The 19,886-nt window shown below is 42.5% G+C and overlaps 1 protein-coding gene across 1 annotated transcript in view; it reads left to right on the plus strand.

The window, feature by feature from the left end:
• Positions 1-19,886, plus strand: part of csmd2 (CUB and Sushi multiple domains 2) — a 1,856,113-nt gene that overhangs the window by 1,579,322 nt on the left and 256,905 nt on the right. Inside the window, exon 36 of the mRNA XM_078566065.1 lies at positions 10,023-10,147. Coding sequence (XP_078422191.1) covers positions 10,023-10,147 — 125 coding nt within the window. The remainder of the gene's footprint in view (positions 1-10,022; positions 10,148-19,886) is intronic.

Consider the following 19,886-nt stretch of genomic DNA (forward strand, 5'->3'; position numbering starts at 1 on the left):
TTTCTCTCACTGTGGAGAGTGCCACAAAAGACACTGAATATTTGCAGTACGTGAATAATGGAGCAGTGCACCATGTTAGGCAGAAGCCTGCCATTGAGCATAACGCAAAAAGTGGCACAGCAGATTTTCAGCGCAATTCCCTTTCGACTGAACGTCGAGTCAGGAAGCCTAATTACAATGCGTCAGCTGACAAGGTACGCATTTGCTACAGATGTGGCGGGAATCATGGAGCAGATGTATGCAGATTGAAAGAGGCAGAGTGCAACTATTGCTACAAAAAAGGACACCTGGCTAGGCAGTACAGAACAAAAAGAATAAACAAACAGCAAAGCAGAGATGGAATCTGACAGAGTTAACTGACACTGCAGAAGCTGATGCTGCTGATATATACTCTCTGTATCGTGTGACTGCTGTTAAACCTGGGCCCATTGCAGTGACAGTGCAGGTGAATGGCAAGCAACTGCAGATGGAGGTGGATACCGGTGTTTCAGCTACTTGTTGGGGTGCACATGTTCAAGTACCTTAGTGAAGGGAATCAGCCATTGACAATGGAATGCGTGTCTACCAAACTGAGAACCTACACTGGAGAGCCCATTCATTTCAAAAGCATTGCTGCTGTTCCAGTCTGCTATGAACAGCAGACAGCCTGTCAGGAAGATATAATAATTCTCATGATGTTATTGGAATTTGTTCTAAAATAGTGGTATCTGTGTCTATGTGTCTCTGTGCGTGTGAGAGAGACTTAATTGCAGCTGGTCTGAAGGTTTTGATGTAAACATGGTAAACATGGGGGAAGTTTAGAATGTAAGGTGTAAAAGAGCATTTGCATTTTTAAATAAACCAGGCTAGATTGTTTTCAAAGGAGGGGTGAAATGTGTCACCTAGCCAGGTGAAGTTTAGAAACAGTGTGTTCATTTTTCCCAAAGATTATTGGTAAAATTTAGTGCTAAGAGAGATGTTTATTATCAGAAAGATAAAGTCAAAAGACATAGTGAAGCAATGGGAATTTGCATTCAAAAGTGAAGATATTCAACATGTGTGTAAGGGTAGGCATATTTAAGATCTAATAAGCGTGAAAAACTTTCAGCATCTATGCTTCAATTGCTGTTTTAAAAGAACTGTAGTTAAGAAAACTCACTCTGAATTCGACTGGTTCAGGGTATTGTGTGTCACCTTGCCTGGGTCTTTTAAAATCTGTGTTTTACTGTTGCCTTAACAAAAGCGTAACTGGGAGTCAGATTAAGTAGGGGATTTAAAAGTTATCATAGTAGTAATTTGTTGATCTATGTATGTTTTTAGAATCATTTTTATTCTTAATATATGTTTAATCAAGTTTTGTAAAAACCTTTAAGACTTGGTAGCCTTATTACTATTGAATTCAAGGCACGCATCTCGAAATTTATACTAATTGCGAAACAAGTTGTGACAATTGTTGCAAGTTTCCCTTTCGGATTTGAGCAGCTCAGCATTGACCATCAGCTGTGCCATAACACAGCCCAGCTTCCTGTGATGGTCATAGAGAGGGGAGGGCCCAACCTTTTGGGTCGAGATTGGCTGCAAAAAATAAAACTAGACAAGTCAGAAATATTCCATTTGAAGTTCAATGGAATTCCAGAGCTCTTGAAGAAATATGACACTGTTTTTCAAGATGAATTGGGAAAACTGAAGGGCATGTAAACTAAAACTTACATGGATCCCTAGACAATGCCACGTTTCATCAAGGCCAGACTGGTGCCTTATTCACTAAAGGAAAAAGTGGAAGCAGAGTTGTGTAGGTTGGGAAACCTGAGAATAGTTCAGCCTGTCCAGTTTCCTGAGTGGGACGCACCCATTGTCCCAGTTGTCAAGCTAGACCAGACCCATATGACTATGCGGCGACCACAAGCTGACAGTAAACAAAGCAGCAAAGTTAGACAAATACCCTATTTCCAAAATTGATGACTTGTACGCCAAGTTAGCAGGAGGCAAGTCATACACAGACCTAGACATGAGTCATGCCTATCAGCAGTTGAAATTGGACAGCATGTCAAGAGATTATGTGACAATCAATACTCACAAAGGCATCTACCAGTACCGTTGCCTTTTGGAGTTTCATCCACATGTGCCATTTTTCAGTGAATCATGGAGAGTCTCCTACAGGGACTTCCACGTGTGGTTGTATACTTAGATGACATCTCCATCACTGGATTGACCAAAGCTGAACATTTAGACAACCTTGAGGAAGTGCTGAAAATATTTATGGAAGCATTTAAAGTGAGAAAAATGCACATTCCAGGCATCTGAGGTAACCTATCTGGGCCACAGAGTGGACGCTATAGGGCTGCATCCTGTTGAAGACAAGGTCCAAGCCATTAAAGATGCACCATCACCCTGTAATGTGACAGAGCTCAAGTCATTCCCAGGGATGATAGATTATTACAGCCGTTTCTTACCTAATCTGTCCATTGTGCTTGCACCCCTCTGCCTGTTGCTGAGAAAGAACCACCGCTGGCCCTGGGGTTCACAGCAAGAAAAAGCCTTTGCAGCAGTGAAGAAACTGCTTCATTCATCTTGCTTGATGGTACTTTGTGATCCAGCTGAAGAGCTAGTGCAGACATGTGATGCTTCTTCCAATGGCATAGGAGCCTACTGTCACATTAAATGGAGGATGGGTCAGAAAGGCCCATTTGCTACATTCCAATAACACTCTCTCAGGCTGAAAAGGGCTACTCCCAGCAGGAGAAAGTAGGACTGTTGGTTGTGGTTGGTGTTTCGTTTGTTCAGCAAAAAAAAAGATATTCCTCCTATAGGTTCAGCGAGAATCCAGCGTTGGGCCCTGATGCGCACATTCATGTATTGCCCTGGCTCGCATATAGCCAATGCAGATGCATCTTCTGATACTGGGCAGCCCTGACAGCACACCCGTTCCACAAGAGTTATTAGTGTTAAATTTCTCGGATGCATCACCTGTATGCGCTAAACAGATCAAGAATTGGATGAACATAGACCCAGTGCTGTCAAAAGTTAAAGGCTTCAACAAGACTGGCCTAGTACCCTTGTGTCTGATGATCTGCACCCCTTTTATTCCAGAAACACTGAAGTGAGTTGCCAGGACGGAATCTTGCTGTGGCACCCCAGAGTCGTGCTCCCTTCCCAGGGCAGAGAGTCACTCTTGGCAGAGCTCCACAGCACATACCCAGGCACATCACGGATGAAGATGTTGGCACATAGTTATGTCTGGTGGCCAGGAATAGATAGTGACATCAAGAACACGGTTAAACGCTGTTCCCTTTGCTAACAACACCAGAAGCTACCTGCTTCAGCACCTCTTCACCCATGGGAATGGCCTGTCCATCCTTGGGTCAGATGCATATTGACAATGTGGGGCCGTTCTGGGCACCATGTTCCTGTTACTCATCGATGCACATTCGAAGTGGCTCGATGTCTATGAGGTAAAAACGCCAACTTCAGCTGCAACTATTGAGAAGCAGCACCACCCCTTTAGTATACATGGTTCACCTGAGATTATTGTCTCTGACAATGGAGCAGCTTACACCGCCGTACAATTTCAGAGGTTCACAGAAATTCAGAGGTTCACAGACCTGAATAGCATCCGGCTGATAAAGACAGCTCCCTGGCATTCTTCGTCAAGTGGCCTCACCGAAAGAGCTGTCCAGACCTTTAAAACCGATATGAAGAAGTTGCCTGGAGGTACTTTGGAGTTTCGTCTTTTCAGATTCCTTCTGAGTTACTGCACGACACTACAGACCACTACTGGCTGCGAGCCGTCAGAGCTGCTGATGAAGCGCCCCTTGCACACGTGTCTGGATTTGGTGTTTCCAATTTGGAAGGGAGGGTGAGACAGAAACAAACTACTCAAAAACTGAACCACTACTGACACAGTGGTGCTCGTATGTTCAAAGTAGGCAACCCTGTGTACGTGCATAACTTTGGAAGTGGAGCATGCTGGACTCCAGGAGCCTTCGTTTCAGAAACTGGTCCATTGTCATTTCGAGTTCAAGTTGAGAGCAAAGTAGTGCCCAAACACCTGGATCACATTCGAACAAGAGGAACATCTCAACGAATGCAAGATCAACCTGTGATTGATGTTTCACTGCCAACCTCTGAAGTGTATGGTCGCCCTACAGCTGCTATTCCTGTCACATCCAACGAGCTGTTGAATACAGAACCACCCAGTTCCAGTGATGCACCTTTTTGTGCAGCTCACGATCGTGTTTTTCCTGTTCCAGAACGTTCCTCGAGTAGGCCTGCATTGGTCTGACCATTCCCGCAGAGCACCTCAGAGACTTCATTTGCAGCCATAGCCTACAGGTGATTTTCAAGGACACTAAGGGGCAGAATAACTCCCAAGCGATCACTTGGAGCTTGGCAGTCTATGGTTCTTTGTTTACAAGGAAAGTTAAAGACAAGAAACAATACAAATGTTTTCAGACATGTTGTTGTAGTAAACACACAAGGAACTTAAAGGTGGAGGAAATGTAGTAATTAGTTGTCCCTTCCTCCTGTCAATCAACCATAGCTCAATGCAATGGGAGAGGTTTCCGGTAGAGAGATGGCGCAAAGCGTGTAAGAATCATAATGTGTCTTCAATAAAAGTTAAATTCATCTGCACTAAACCTCCTCCTCCTTCAAGTTATTACAGTGGGTGATGGGCTCTGACAGTAATACTAAACTATTTTATTCATTGCTGAAGTGATTTTGAGATTTTAGTGATAATTACTTCTAATCAATGCTCTTTTTTTTGCCAGCTGAACTTGTGGCTTCCAAAGGAGAATTTATTTTTTACACAATGAGTTGTTTTGATCTGAAAGAACGTTCAAGATAGACCCATTAGTAATTATCGAAAGGGAGTTGGATGTACACTTGAAAAGAAAATGCAGGGCAAGGGGAAAGAGCAGTGAGTGGGCCTAATTGGATAGACCTTTCAAGGAACCAGCACAGATATGATGGCACTTCAGTGCTGGAGGATTCTTTGGTTCCCTTCCTGCCTCAGCTTAAAGAACTGAGCTTGTGACTTCAATCCTTGTCGGCCATTTCACTCTATAACCTGAGACTCATATCCACAATTTTCTCAACTTGAAATTGCACTCACTCCAACTGCAGTAAGCGCATTGACTCATTAATTAGGAATAAATAGCCTACCTGTGATGGTAAACTACACCAATTTGAATAACGTGCAGTTACTGCACAATCTAAAGGGTCAGTGGGGTCCAAAGAGAATGCACATTGCTGGCATAATTCCCAGTTTTAGGCTTGCCAATTAACTACTTTGATGACCTTACAGGGAATAGTTTGGAACTTAGTCCTGTGGCGCTTTAACTGGTGGTTTTGGATGAAGGTTTGGAGTATCTAACCATTAGATGTGGACCTTATTCTCTTGTGACCTTCTTTTGTGGAATTCTGTGACACCTTATTAGGTTGATGTGGGAATGACGTTTAACCGTTTCCCCACCACTTGTGAAGATCTGCTCACACCTTGCAGTTCCTGACTTTAACTTTTACACTCGTCTTTAAGTTAACAAATGCTGCTTCATTTGCTGGTAAATTCATAGGGTATATGATTCTCAGCCAGCTGAAAATGGTACATTCGTTTGGTGTGTGTGGGGGATCGGGACAGGGGGGAATGACCGTTGCACATGCATGAAAAGAATGACTTACTTCATTATTCCAATTCATAACAATTATTCGGCCCCAGTTGAAACTGGTTAACATATCGAAACAAAATTTGGTGCTTGACAAATTCTTTTCTATCCCCAACTTTGAGTGCTTTTTCCAAAATAAATACTGAACCTTTGAAGTTCTTTGTCCAAAAGATATCTTACTGAATCCAATCTATAAAAGGGTTTCACTGTGCTCTCCTGTGATACAAATGTTCATTACCTTGAGTACCAATGTGGCGATTGAGCTTACTTTTCCTTCTCCACTGTTGATCCTTAAACCGCAGTTAATACTGTCAAAACTGGAGCAAAAAAATTAAATTCCACTCATAGTTTATCAATTAATTAATATTCCAAGCCAAGGTCAACAGTAAATTTCTGACTTGAATCCTTTAAGGAAGTGGTGGCCAAGAGGAATGCTGAGCATTCATTAGAGCATGATATGAAATTGTAATAATCATAGATTTACAGCACTGAAGGAGCTGGTGCATCATGTCTGTGCTGGCTCTGAAAGAGAAGTCAGGCTTACTTCCACACCTCTGATTTTTCTTCATAACCTTCTAAAATCTACATCCTCATGGGCCTTTTCAACCCCCTTCCAACATTCTTTCTATGATCAGTTTTCAGCAATTTTTCAGGTCGTGTTCCAGACCCCAACAGCTCTGAATGAAGAAATTCTCCTCATCTTCCTTCTGGATCTTTTGCCAATGATTTTAAATGGATGTCCACTGGGTTATTGACCCTTCTACCACAAGGGACTAGTTTTTCTCTATCTATTTTACCATAACCTCTCATTGCCCTGAGAACCTCTCAATGGACAATCCCATCCTCAGTGATGGGGGAGTTCAGTATATCAATGCAAAAGACAAGGATGAAGCATTTGCAAATGTCTTCAGCCAGAAATGCCAAGCAAAGATCCATCTTGGCCTCCTCCTGAGGTCCCTGACATCACAGGTGCCAGTCTTCAGCCAATTTGATTCACTCCATGTGATATCAAGAAATGGCTAAAGGCACTGAATACAGCAAAGGTAATGAACCCTGACAACATCCTGGCTGTGTTACTGAAGACTTGTGTTCCAGAATGTGAGCGCACCTAGTCAAACTCCAGTACAGCTACTACTTTGGCGTCTAACTGACAATGTGAAAAATTGCCCAGGTATGTCCTGCACACAAAAAGCAGGACAAATCCAATCCAACCAATTAATGTCCCATCTGTCTTCACCCAAACACCAGCAACTTTGATGGACTGTATCATCAACAGTGCAATCAAGAGGCAGTTACGCAGCAATAACCTGCTGACCGATGCTCAGTTTGGGGTCTGCCAGGCCCACTCGCCTCCTGATCTCATTACTGCTTTGAGCCAAATATGGACAAAAAATCTGAATTCCAGAGATGAGAGTGACTGCCCTTGACATCAAGGCAGCATTTGACAAAGTCTGCCATCAAGGAATTCTAACAAAACTGAAGTTAATGGGAATCAGGTGGAAAACTCTTCACTGGTTGGAATAATACCTAGCACAAAGGAAGATAATTGTGATTGTTGGAGGTCAATCACCTCAGCCCCACGACATCACTGCAGGTGTTCCTCAGGATAGTGTCCTAGGCCCAAACATCTTTAGCTGCTTCATCAGTAACCTTTCTTCCAACATAAGGCCAGAAGTAGGATGTTCGCTGATGATTGCGCAATGTTCAGTATCATTCATGACTCCTCAGATACTGAGGAAGCAGTCTGTGCCAATATGCAGCAAGAACTGGACAACATTCAGGCTTGGGCTGATAATTGGCAAATGACATTCATGCCACACAAGTGCCAGGTACAGTCCATCTTCAACAAATGGAAATCTAACCATTTCTCCTTGGTGTTTGATAGCATTACTATTGCTGAATCTCTCATCACCAACATCTTGGAGGTCACCATTCTGGTCACCATTGACCAGAAGCTGAACTGGGCCAGCCATATAAACACCGTGGCTACAAGAACAGGTCAGAGATTGGAAATTCTCTAGCGAGTAATTCACCTCCTGACTGTCCAAAGCCTGCCCTCAATCTACAAGGCACAAGTCAAGAGTCTCTCCACTTGCCTGGACGAATGCAGCTACAACAATACTCAAGACGCTCAACACCATCCAGGACAAAGCAGCCCACTTAACTGGCTCCTCATCCCACCACCTTAAATATTCACTCCTTCCACCACCAGCACACAATGGCGACAATGTGTATTACCTACAAGATGTGTTGCACCAACTCACTGAGGATCCTTCAGCAGTAAGTAAACCCATGACCTCTACCACAAGAGCAGTCGCCTCCAACTCCACGTTCCCCTCAACTCACACACCATCCTGACTTGGAGCTATATCACTGTTTCTTTAGTGTAATTTGATCAAAATCCTGGAACACCCTCCCTAACAACGCTGTAGGTACACCTACACCACATGGACTGCAGCAGTTCAAAAAGAGTGGCTCACTATCACCTTTCCAAGGGCAATTAGGGATGGGTCATAAATGCCATTGGACAATTGGATATCCTTGCCGTTGATGCTCATATCTCACGTATGATTAAAAGAACAACTCTGTTGAAAGCCTTCTGAAAGTCCATATATATGAAACATCTATAACTCTGCTAAATGTTAAGATGAAGAAAACACATTTACCCTCACAGCTTTCATATAAGCAAATACAGACAAAAGATCTGCTCACTGTTCCCCTATCCCCAACCACCAACCCCTGTCCTCCCCATTCCTAGTGTGGAATCTCTCGTCTCTTGATTCTTTACTAATCTATTCTTTAAGGAATCTCCAAGAGACTGATGTTCACTAGAGTCAATACAAAAGGCGAACTTATTCTTTTGCTCTCCACTATCCTCCCTTCAATCTTGGTGGACCAACAAAAAATACTGAAACCCCAGGCACATGAAACAGTGGTCTGTTCTGCCTTCCTTATTGCATAGTAAGCAGTTGCCACAAGGAGATCAGCAAGAATGTTGTTTCACTGGGTTTCTAAAGTTTGAGACTTAGCCATTAAAGTAATATTTCAGTAGCGTCTACCAGGTTGACCCTTGTTTACAGATTGAGATTTCCAGATGATCAGAGAACTTGGAACTGAAATGGCTTAATGCACGTGTAGGATTAAACAGGTACTGTTTGTAGGAAACATGAAGCGATTTCCAAGTTATTTGTTTTCTTATGTACAGATTGCAACCTTTCTTTTTAAAGTGCTGCTCCTTTCCTGTGATGTTCAGGTTAGGTACATAGATCGATTTCAAGAACATGTAATTTGTGCACAGCCTTCTCTGCCTATGAGTTTCAACTTTATCAGAAACAGCACCCAGGGGCAAAAATCAGAGCTCAACAAGCTGCAAGCTTCTGAAGCTGACTGACCTCCACTGAGAACATGCTTCAGTATCTCATCATAGGCTGCAAAGCAGTATTGGAGATGTTTTTGTTCTAGCCTGCTATGCTGGACAGAACATATAGTGATCACTGTCAGAGATTTTGGCTGCTAAGATACAACAACTTGGAAGTTAAATTATTTATAATAAATTCTGTAAATAGAAGGAAAATCATGCTGACCCTACAGTCATAATTCCTACTGTATTAATTGCAATTATAACTTGAGAAGCAAGATTGTAATAGTATTGCATCTGAATTAAGTGTACTTTTTAAAAACTTTTTTTGTTTTATTTATGGTGATGAGCTGCCTTCTTGAACCGCTGCAGTCCATGTGATGCAGGTGCTGTTAGGGAAGGAATTCCAGGACTTTGACCCAGTGACAGTGAAAGAGTAGTGATATATTTCCAAAGCAGGATGGTGTGTCGTTTAGATGGGAACTTGCAGGTCGTGGTGCTCCCATGCATCGGTTGCCCTTGTCCTTCTAGGCAGTAGAGGTTGTGGTTTGGAAGGTGCTGTCGATGGAGGCTTGATGAGCTGCTGTCATGTATCTTGTATATGGTACACACTGCTGCCACCATGCGCTGGTGGGAGAGGGAGTAAAAGGACTGCAGCAGTTCAAGAAGGTGGCTCACACATTCTCAATGGCAATTAGGGATGGACACAAATGGTGGCGCTGCCAGTGATGCTTGCATCCCACGAGTCCGAAAAAAACATTTCATGCCATAGGAAGTGCACATTATCCATTGTGTGAAAGAAAGTATCTGAAGGTCATCCACATCATACCAGTGAGGTTAAAAGATCAATATTGACTTAATTTGCACAAACAGCATTTTCTTATGGGACATTTTGGATATCTTATTCCATGAGCTGTAAAGAGTTTACAGCCAACTGTAAGGACATTAATTATCTTGCTGCAAGATTCACATGCCTATTCACATTCAACCTTAATGAAGCCAGTTCATCATTTTCTTTTCAGTACCTTGTGGAGGAAATCTCACTGAGCGAAAGGGCACAATTCTATCACCGGGTTACCCTGATCCTTACCAGAACAGCCTGAATTGTTTATGGACAATCACAGTCCCTGAAGGAGCCGGCATACAGGTATCTTATTAGTACTGAGCAAAAGGCAAATGGCAATTGATTTCAAATGTGTCATGAAGAATCTGTCGACTGTTTAAAAATGTAGAAACCATCAAAGTCTAAGTCCTGCACTGAAATACTCCCATTAAATGTTTGCAGAATATTACAAAGTACTTACGGTACAGAAACAGGCTTTTCAACCTACCAGGCCGATGCCTGTGTTTAGGCTCTGCACAAACTTTTCCCTCTTTGCGTAAACCCCATCAACATATCCTCCTATTGCTTTCTCGCTCATGTGCTTGTCTAGCTATCCCTCAAATAAATCTAATTTTTATTTGCCTCAACTACCCCTGTGGTAGCAAGTTCCATGTTCTAACCACTCTCTGGGTAAAGATGTTTGAATTCCTTATTGAATTTATTATTGACTATCTTATATTTATGGCCTATAAAGAGAAAATCCTAGAAATACTCATCAGGTCAGGCAGCATCTGTGGAGAGAGAAACAAAGTTAACGTTTTAGGGTAATGTGTTTTTTTAATCAAAACCGGAAAAAAAAGTTATCGATGCAACAGATTTTAAGCAAGTACAAAGGCATAGAAAAGGAGAAAGAACAAAGCGGAAGGTCTGTGACAGGGTGGGGGGCAGGAGTGATTAAATGACAAAAGGGATGATGATGCAAGGCAAAAGGGGATGGTAATAAGACAAGTAAAGAAACAAAAGATGGGTGTAGAGGAGATGTAGTTGGGAATACCAGAATCGTTACCAGCATTTGCTGCACAAACAAAGGGCCCTTATACCTGCATTTGTGGGATATGTGATATATTATTTGTTCCAGCTTTATTCATCTCCCTCTCTCATCACTTTTTCCAGTATGTTCATAACTGTATCAGGATCATTTCCTGTTCTCACCACAAGCTCGAATATATCATTAACTTTGCTTCTGATTTCCACTTTTCCCTCACCTTCACGTTGATAATTCTCTGGCTCTTCCTTTCCCATCCTCAGTCTCTCTATCTCCATTTCTAGGGACATGTTATTCCCTCATATCCACTACAAGCCCATTATTTCCAGTATTCCCTGCTTTTATTTCAGATCTCCAACATCCATAGGATTTTGCTTTTTGTGTCATATTTATGGCCCCTTGTTTTGATTTCACCCACAAGTGGAAATAACTTCTCTGCTATGAATACCCTATCAAATCCTTTCCTAATCTGAAAGGCTCTATCACGTCAATGTTCAGTGTTCTCTTTTCTAGACAATAGACCCCAAAACTGTTCAATCTTTCCTAATATGTATAACCTCTCAGTTTTGTTATCATTGCAGTCATTTTTTTGCACCTGCTCCAGTGCCTTTGTATAATACGAAGTCCAGAATTGTTGATTGTACTCCAAGTGTGATATTACAAATGTTCTATACAAGTTTAATATAAATTTTCTACTTTTTCACCCTACCCTTCTGAAAATGAATAACAATGCTTTGTTTGCTCTTTTAATGGCTTTGTTAATCTGTGTCGTTCATTTTAATAATTTGTGTATCTGTACCTCCTGATTTTCCTGTTCCTGTATCCAAATTAGACATTTATATTCCAAGAAGTATGTGGCCTTATTCTTCCTACAAAAATGTACTATCTCATACTTAACTGTATTTTCAATTATATGCCCATCCTTTTTTTTTATTCATTCATGGGATGTGCGCATCACTGGCTAGGTCAGCATTAGTATCTTCCTGTCTCTTGTCACAGACTTCATCTGTATTAGCTACAGCCTCTAAATATGTTGTCTTTTGCAAATTTGATAATTGTACTCCTGATTCCTGAATCCAAATAGTTTATTTAAATGGTGAATAACAATGGTCCCTATACCAATTCTTGTAGAATATTACTTCACACCCTTTGCCAATCTGAGTAACTGCCTTAACTAACCCCTCCTATCTGTGTTGTTTTGTAGCCAGCTTGCTTTCCATTCAGCTACTTGTCTCCTGAATCCACAAGTGCTGACCTTAATCATGAAAATTCTACGTGGTACCATAATCAAAGACCTTTCCATTAGTTCTTCAAAGAATTCAGTAGGGTTGGTCAAGCATGGCTCTCCCTTTTGGCATCCATGCTGACCACTCTTCATTTTCGGTTTCTGGATGTTTTTCTGTTACACATATGAGTAAGGATTCCATTATCTTTCCTACCACCAATGTTAAGCTAATTGGTCTGTAATTCCCTGGAAATGTTCTGTCACCCCTTTTGTACCTAGGAGTCTCATTTACTGTCCGCCAGTCCCTTGGCACTATTCCCTTTTCTGATTAAATTTTATACATATGTAATGGTGTCTTTACTGTCTATTTTCCTAATGCCTTTTAATACATGTGGATGCCTATCGCAACCACATGTGGTTCCAAGTATAGGATTATGCTTTAAAACAAAATAACAGCCATTCCCCTTCTATCTAGTGCCTCAATGAGATTATCCAGTGTGTAAATGAACTGACACGCAGATCAGGGATGTCCCAACTTCACTTCCAATTCAGGGCTGAAGTAGCTGAGCTGTCAAAGCAGTGAAGTATGCAGTACTGCTGCCTCAACGTCTCTAGGTTAGAGAAGGGAAAATTGTGGGAAGATCTATCACAAATAACTCTGTGACTCTAAGTATTTTGCTGACTTGTATGACCTTCAAAACAGCAACACTGATACTGAGTGCTGCAGGGCAGCCATCTCCTTTGGTTATTCTGAACTAGGCAGAACGTATTTTATATATATATATATATATATCTTTCTGGGTGCAACTGGAAATTAAAATTTGGCTTTGGCTCCATTTGTATTTTGTATCCAATTCCATTGCTGAGTAATTATTAGGGCAATGTGCTACAGTGGCATCATCCAAAATCCTGAAGGTCATAAAGCTGTCAATGATGTGGGGAATTTTGTGTGGTACCTCCTCTGTTATAGTAGAGCCCGGAAGGAATTGTGTGTAAGCTTTAATGCCCTTTACTCGATTAATTATCTCACGCATAGGGAGGACCAAAATGAGACCAAGAGTCAGTTTTGCTGCAGGTTTTAACTTCTTGACATAATTTAATTAATTGTTGAGAGTGCAAGTCATGCAATGTGGTGACCTTACAGAGCTGTAAACCGGTGAAATGGGTCTGGCCAGAAAAAAGGGGCTGATTCAACTTGATTAAACAGCCAGAGTAATGCAACTGAAGACATGGGCCAGAATATTGCCGTTGGCGTCTGGGGGCAGGCCCGACATGTAAAATGACGCGAGATGACGTTGAGCGTGCGTCCCGATGTCATCATGCATCATTTTGATATTGCGTTCGGCGGGTGTGCGCCGAAGGGGGCTGTGTACCCGCCGAACTGTCAAAGACCTATTGAGGCCATTAAGAAAGTAATTTACCTCATTAACAATGCTGCCCATCCAACCTTAAGGTTGGCGGGTAGGCGAAGAGCCCAAACGGCCTTCACGTTTTCCAGGAAACCTCATCCACGGGCGGGATGAGGTTTCTTGAAGGTTTTATAAAATTAATAAATAAGTCTGGTAAACTTGACAAACATGTCCCAGCTCATGTGACACTGTTACATGAGGGGACATGTTTAAATAATTTTTTACTTGAATTTTTAAAAACTCTTATTGTCTATTCAACCTCCCTGAGGCAGCTCCGTGCCTCAGGGAGATTGCTGCACTCTTTCGCGCGCATGTGCGATGCCTCCCCCTGCCCACACAGATAGCGCTGAGCGCTACAGAACATGTATTACACTGGGCGGGCCTTAATTGGCCCACCCGCATAAAATGCTGGAGCACAGCCGATTGCAGGTGGCAATCGGCTCTGCGCCTGCCCCCGCCTGCTCCTGCCCAGCCCGCCCAACATAGGTAAGATTCAGCCCATGTTATCACTTCCATAGTGAAAATTCCGAAGTTAGTTCCAAATGCATCAATGCGTTTCTAACTTGGCTCTGCCTCAAATCCTACAACTGCAGTAATTCAAATCCTGTTCGTGGGATGTTTCAAGTATTTTTTATTTAAACTCATCATCTCATTTTGCAGTTTATAAATTGCCTTGTAAGATATTTTGCATGCACTACAACACCCAATTTAACGGGAGTAAATAAAATGGTTGTAGGTAGGAGAGGTATTTATGTTTCCTTTTCTAACATTTGGATTTTCATACAAGTTGAGTCAGCCATATAATTACTACCACATCAATTTCCATTGAATATTCTCAGTATGTTGGAGCCTTGTTGCTGAATTGTCCTATTGTTGCAACTGACTTCCTCTTGTAATCAATTTCATCGCATGCCCTTGACACAAATTTTGTTACTGCCCAAAGCACAGCTCAAGTTACTGGTAAAAACTGAGTTTGTAATAACAAGATTTGACTGTTCATATTCTAGAATTTGCAGGAGTCCTCAATTACTGAAAGATTGCTCACCCTTCCCAATTTAATGTTCAACATTACTTCCCAATTAAATCCATTTTTTAAGCTTTTCACAGATAGTGCTGCTGCTGGAATTGCCAGGTTTCTAAACACATGAAGGGTATGGAGCTTTTTGACTATATCCTCACCATTTTGTTATCACTAGGGGTACTGTGATACATTAGGAATTCAATGTTGATGGTGGATAGCTCAGGCTATAATGCATGATCCAATAGATTCTGGAAAGGAAATATTACAAATCTGGGGCTACAGTAGACATTGTCTCAGGTTCAATATCAAACTGCTTCCCTTAAAATATCGTGCCACTTCTGACCAAATTAGTTATTTCAGATTACCCAGTTTGAATATTTTCCCAATGAATCAGGAATATCTATGTCAGCGCCATTAATTTTCATGGGTAATTGCACATAGTAATGCCAACAATCCAGTAAACAGATGTGTTAATTTGTCTATATTCTAGAATATTAAAGATGTTTAATTTACATATCAAAAAATAGATGTGTAATCCCTCACCTTCCATGAAAATAATAATCTCCTCTCACAATGCTATTAACATATGTGACTGGATTTTATGAGGCGCCATGTTTACTGCCCCCTCCCCAACTAAAACATTGGTTGGATGCCCGCTCATGAAAAGGCTTGTTGCCCGCAGCCATTTTACATTTGGCGAGGTGCTAATTGGCTCAGGGTGAGACTTCCGCCCCCATCTGGGGAGAAAGTCCCAGCTCACAGAGCTGCTAGTCGTTCTGATTGGCCAACAGCTTTGTAGTCCCAGCAGCGCCAGCTTTGAGTAGTGGCCACTGCTGGGGCTACACTTAGAGCCTGAAGAAGAGGAAGTATGGAAGCCAGGCTGAAGGCAAGTCTGAGGTAACGGTGGGGCCTGACTGGCCGACCCCAGTGAGGGGGGGTTAGAAAGGTGGGGGGCTGGGTTTGTGAGGCCAGGGGGAGGAGGTTAAGGGGCTGGGGAATGATCTTGTAGGGGTGGGGGTGGGGGTGAGGGGGCAGATCCATTGGTTACAGAGGAACCCCCAAAAGAGGTCCCGCTCCCTTCTTTCCCAACATCAGCTCACCCAATAAAACCTGCTGGGCTACCCACATGGCACAGGTCTCCCCATGCCGCAGGTAAAATAGGGGCGGGGCTGGGATAAGGCACTTAAAGTGGCCATTAACTGGCCACTTAAAGGTCTCAATGGGCCCAAGGGCGAGTGGGCCACTGAGGCCTCCACTGCCCCCCCATAAAATGGGAAACGGGTCAGGGGTGGGCAGGAAGCTGGCAGGCAGGCCACACGCTGCATTTTATGAGCTACCCCTTGCCTTCAAATACATTGATGGAGGGCCTTAAAACCCAGCCCATGGAGTAGACTGCTGGGTGAGACAAGAGAGGCAATAACTTTTAGAATCATTTAAGAAGCAGTTGGATGTGGTGAAGGGGAGATTGCAGATCCTCTCAGGTGGATGAACTAAGATGGAAAAATGGATTCTGTCATTCATTGTTGCCTTATGAGAACTGAAACCAGAAGCAATTGTTTGCCTCTATGGCTTTTGATGTGATCTTTGGTAATCTCTGAACTGCTATGATCTGTGGGATGAACAGTTATTTGCACATTTTGGATGTTTATTACCAAAAAATTGAGAATGGAAGAACTGCATCTCAATTTTTTCCATATTACATTTGCAAATTTATGAACAAACAAATCTGGAAAAGCTCCGTGGAAATTTGTCTTTCATCTACCAACACTACACAGTAAAAGGAAATTAAAATGAAATGAAACTGTTGTGATGGCAATCTCCCAACTCGAACAATAATACCTGCACACGCTCAAAATGCAATCCATAAAAAGCACTTTAAAGTAAAAAAGAAGCACAGTCCTTTCTAAATGACCATCAAATAATTTAAAAACATACAATGCAAGGTAGCCTGGAATGGCAATTTCAGAAATGTTAAAAGCAGGAAAAAATGCGCTGTGTATTTATGAGAAGTAGCTGCATTTCAGAGAATGGGAAATGAAAGGCTGCTGTAAGGCTGCTTCCTGAGATGTCTGAGCCTTTTGGTTAAGGCTCACAGGTCGCCTGTCCTGCTCACATACCCTGTCGCTGAAATGGATGTGGCTAACAGCCACTTTAAGAATACCTAATGAACACTCAGAGCAGAACATCAGAGGCTCTTCCCTGACACACCATTGCACTCTGAACCACTGATGTTAAATACATGCCAGGTTGCTCAGGAAATGAACATTTATCTGTTATAGACATGAAAGGGAATGAAAAGATAAGGCATGTTTTAAAAAATACATTAATTTGTTCACAATTATTGAGATCAATTCTAATCTAATTTTCATAATCATTGACCCTGCTCCACATGATAAACTTTGCACAGTAATTACAGATTCATTATCTGTTCTAGGAGTTTAGCATGCTGAATTCTTAATGAAGCAATGTAGGCATACAGCTTATGAAATCAATATATTTACTCCTGTAGAGGAGGGCCAGTGCAGTTACTTCAGCTAAATTAATCATTATTCTTTAAAGAAATAAATTCATTTATACACAGAGCAATCAGATGTAAAAAAAAAAATCAATTTCAGGCCAAACACCAACTCAGCACTATAGCTTAATCTTATTTTGTTTAAAAGTTGTATTAATGTAAATTAGAATTATGGCCTAATTAACTTTTTTTAATAAAAGCATAATTTATTCAGGTTCTGTGTTGGCTTAATGGTGCCTCCTCATCGAGCTCTGGTCGCGCTCTGAAGTTATCCCCAAAGGCATTCTCGGGTTTGCTTTTCCTTAATGTGAAGCGAAGTATTCCTGTGCTGTTTCGTCTTCTCTCCAACAGCCTCCTGAAGGCAGTAACTCTTGTTGGGCAGGATTCCACCAGCCTTCATTACCCTCCAGTACTTTGCCCAAGTGGCGATTTATCATGTGTGAGACATAACGAGTACCAGGGGAATATTCAGCTTTCAAGACATCACATGTCTGCCCAATTTCCCAGCATCCATTCTTTCCAGAAGAAGTTATTGGTAACCATCAGGATGTAAATCTGGCCCTATGCCCCACAGCCCCACCCCACTCCTCACCCTACATGCCCATCTACCTGCCCATCCCAGCCACTAGGTAGTAAACTTAGTTATTCATGATTTCAGTGTTCACGCAGCTGAGATCACTTAACTCAGCCCAGATGCGGGATTGAATCTTGAACGTCTCTTTCTTCATGGCCACTTGAGGGGAATCTAAAAGAGTCACACAATTATTAAGTATAAAACTGTAGCTCTGGCAATTCTTTTTGCTGTCTCACTGTCAATATAGAAATTCTTTGGCGATTGTGCTTCCAAGAGGTGAGTTATCTACAGCTTTCAGGGTTGTATCATTGATAGTTATAGCAGGTGGGGTGTAGTCAGAATTTGGTGGTGGTTGGTGGAGTATCACTGTCACCCTTAAGCTGATAGTTAGCCCAGTCGTTGGCTGCTTTTGAAGGACAGCCCCTGATCCCTAGAAGGCCATGCTCACAGTGTGACATGAGGGCACAGTCATCGGCAAACAACAATTCCCTTATCATCATCTCTGATGCCTTAGTTGAGTCATTTCAGGTTGAAGAGATTGTCATCTGTTCTGAATTGGATGTACATTCCATCAGCATTGCTATCAAATTCCCTAGAAAGCATGGCAGCAAAGAATACCTTGAAGATCACGAAGGTCATAACACACCGCTTCTTCACACCACTTGCTACATCAAAGAGGTCAGTATATTCACTGCAGCCAGCATCTCTGGCCGTCATTTCATTGTGAAACTGTGTTATCAGATTTATAGCTCTATCAGGACAACCAAGTTTGGCTAAGACTTTCCATAATGTCAATCTGTTTACTGTGTCAAAGGCTTAAATCATGTCAACAAGAGCACATTAGAGTCCCATCTGTTGTTTGTGGCATATTTCTTTTTATTTGCCGAAGGGTTAAGATCATGTCACAGGCGCCTCTGCCTTTCTTGAACCCACTTTGACTTTCTGGCCAGTACACATCCTACTATGTGGCTTGCCAGTTTGCTGAGTAGAAATTTTGCTTGAATCTTATAAGCAGTGAGATTCCTTTGCACAGATTTTTGTCCTTTTCCTTTATACAAGTGAACAATCATGGCACCCTTGAACCCCTGAGCAGTGGTTTGTTGATCCCACAGTCTCACCTGCAATATACTGTATTGTGTGGATGAATACTAAAGGAGTGCATTTTGGGAAATAAAGGGATGTGTGTGAAGCAATTGGTAAGATGTGCACACAGGAAACACCAGCGCATGGGTTAATTACATTGGAGATGGATTGCACTTGGCTACTCCGACTCACTCAGTCACACACATCTGTCCCTGGTGGTTTAACAAGTCAGGAGAAGTGGAGGTGTGGCCAACTGCAGCACCTTCTGTACCTGTGCCGATGAACTTTACAGTTACCTACACAGCTGTGCAGCAATGCTTTCCGTACCAGTAAGGGAGTAACCATTTGCTTTGCGACATGTGTCATGGCAGCTCTTTTTGTGCATTTGAAAAGGGTGGTTGGAGATAGGTGTACTCCCTCACATGTGGGGACACCAGCTTGCATGCTATCCTCATTTGGTTTGGCCTGCGAACCGATGCAATTACTTGGGCATGGCTGCTGCCGTGCACAAGCAGCTATGTGGAGCCACAAGTGAGAGCTGGGTGAGTGTTGTGGGACAGGTGCAGTTATCCATCCAGCTATGAAGTAGAATGCAGCTGACTCCTGCAGAAAGGTCTGCCCATGTGGATACACGCCCCTGATGATAAGTAAGGCTATGGCATTGTATTTGCATGTCTAGGACATCAAGATGGCTGGTGCATTACAAGCAAACTGAAGTTAATGTCCAATCCAAAGGTAATGAGGAAATTCTGAGACTTGCATGTGAATACAAATGTTCATTTCTCCATGGCTCAGAACCCGCCTGGATTGGGTTTTGGAGAGACAAGCAGCTGCTGCAAAAACTCTGCATCCCTAATGATACCAGTTCTTCATTGGGTATGGCATGTGATCATCCTGTAGTTACAAAATGGAGAGAGGGCTAAAGTGGTGGGTAAGCTTTGAGCACGGCAGAGGTTGGGCTTTGAGCTGTGTGCAATAGGGAATTAGGTCCCGGGCACTTCCTTGCATAGAATGTAATCCAAGCGACAGGACTCCCATGTCGCCTCCTTTGGAGAAGGCCTGTGTATAAACTGCCAATCAGGTGCTTAAGTGGCCAATAGCGGATCTCCCCCCAGTCTCAAGGACCACTGAAATCCCACCCCCCAAGAGCTGTTGGCCAATCAGAGGCCAGAGGCCCAGGATCAGCAAGGG

The sequence above is a fragment of the Cetorhinus maximus genome, chromosome 21 (assembly GCF_964194155.1).
Source record: "Cetorhinus maximus chromosome 21, sCetMax3.hap1.1, whole genome shotgun sequence".
NCBI classification, from domain to species: Eukaryota; Metazoa; Chordata; class Chondrichthyes; order Lamniformes; family Cetorhinidae; genus Cetorhinus; species Cetorhinus maximus.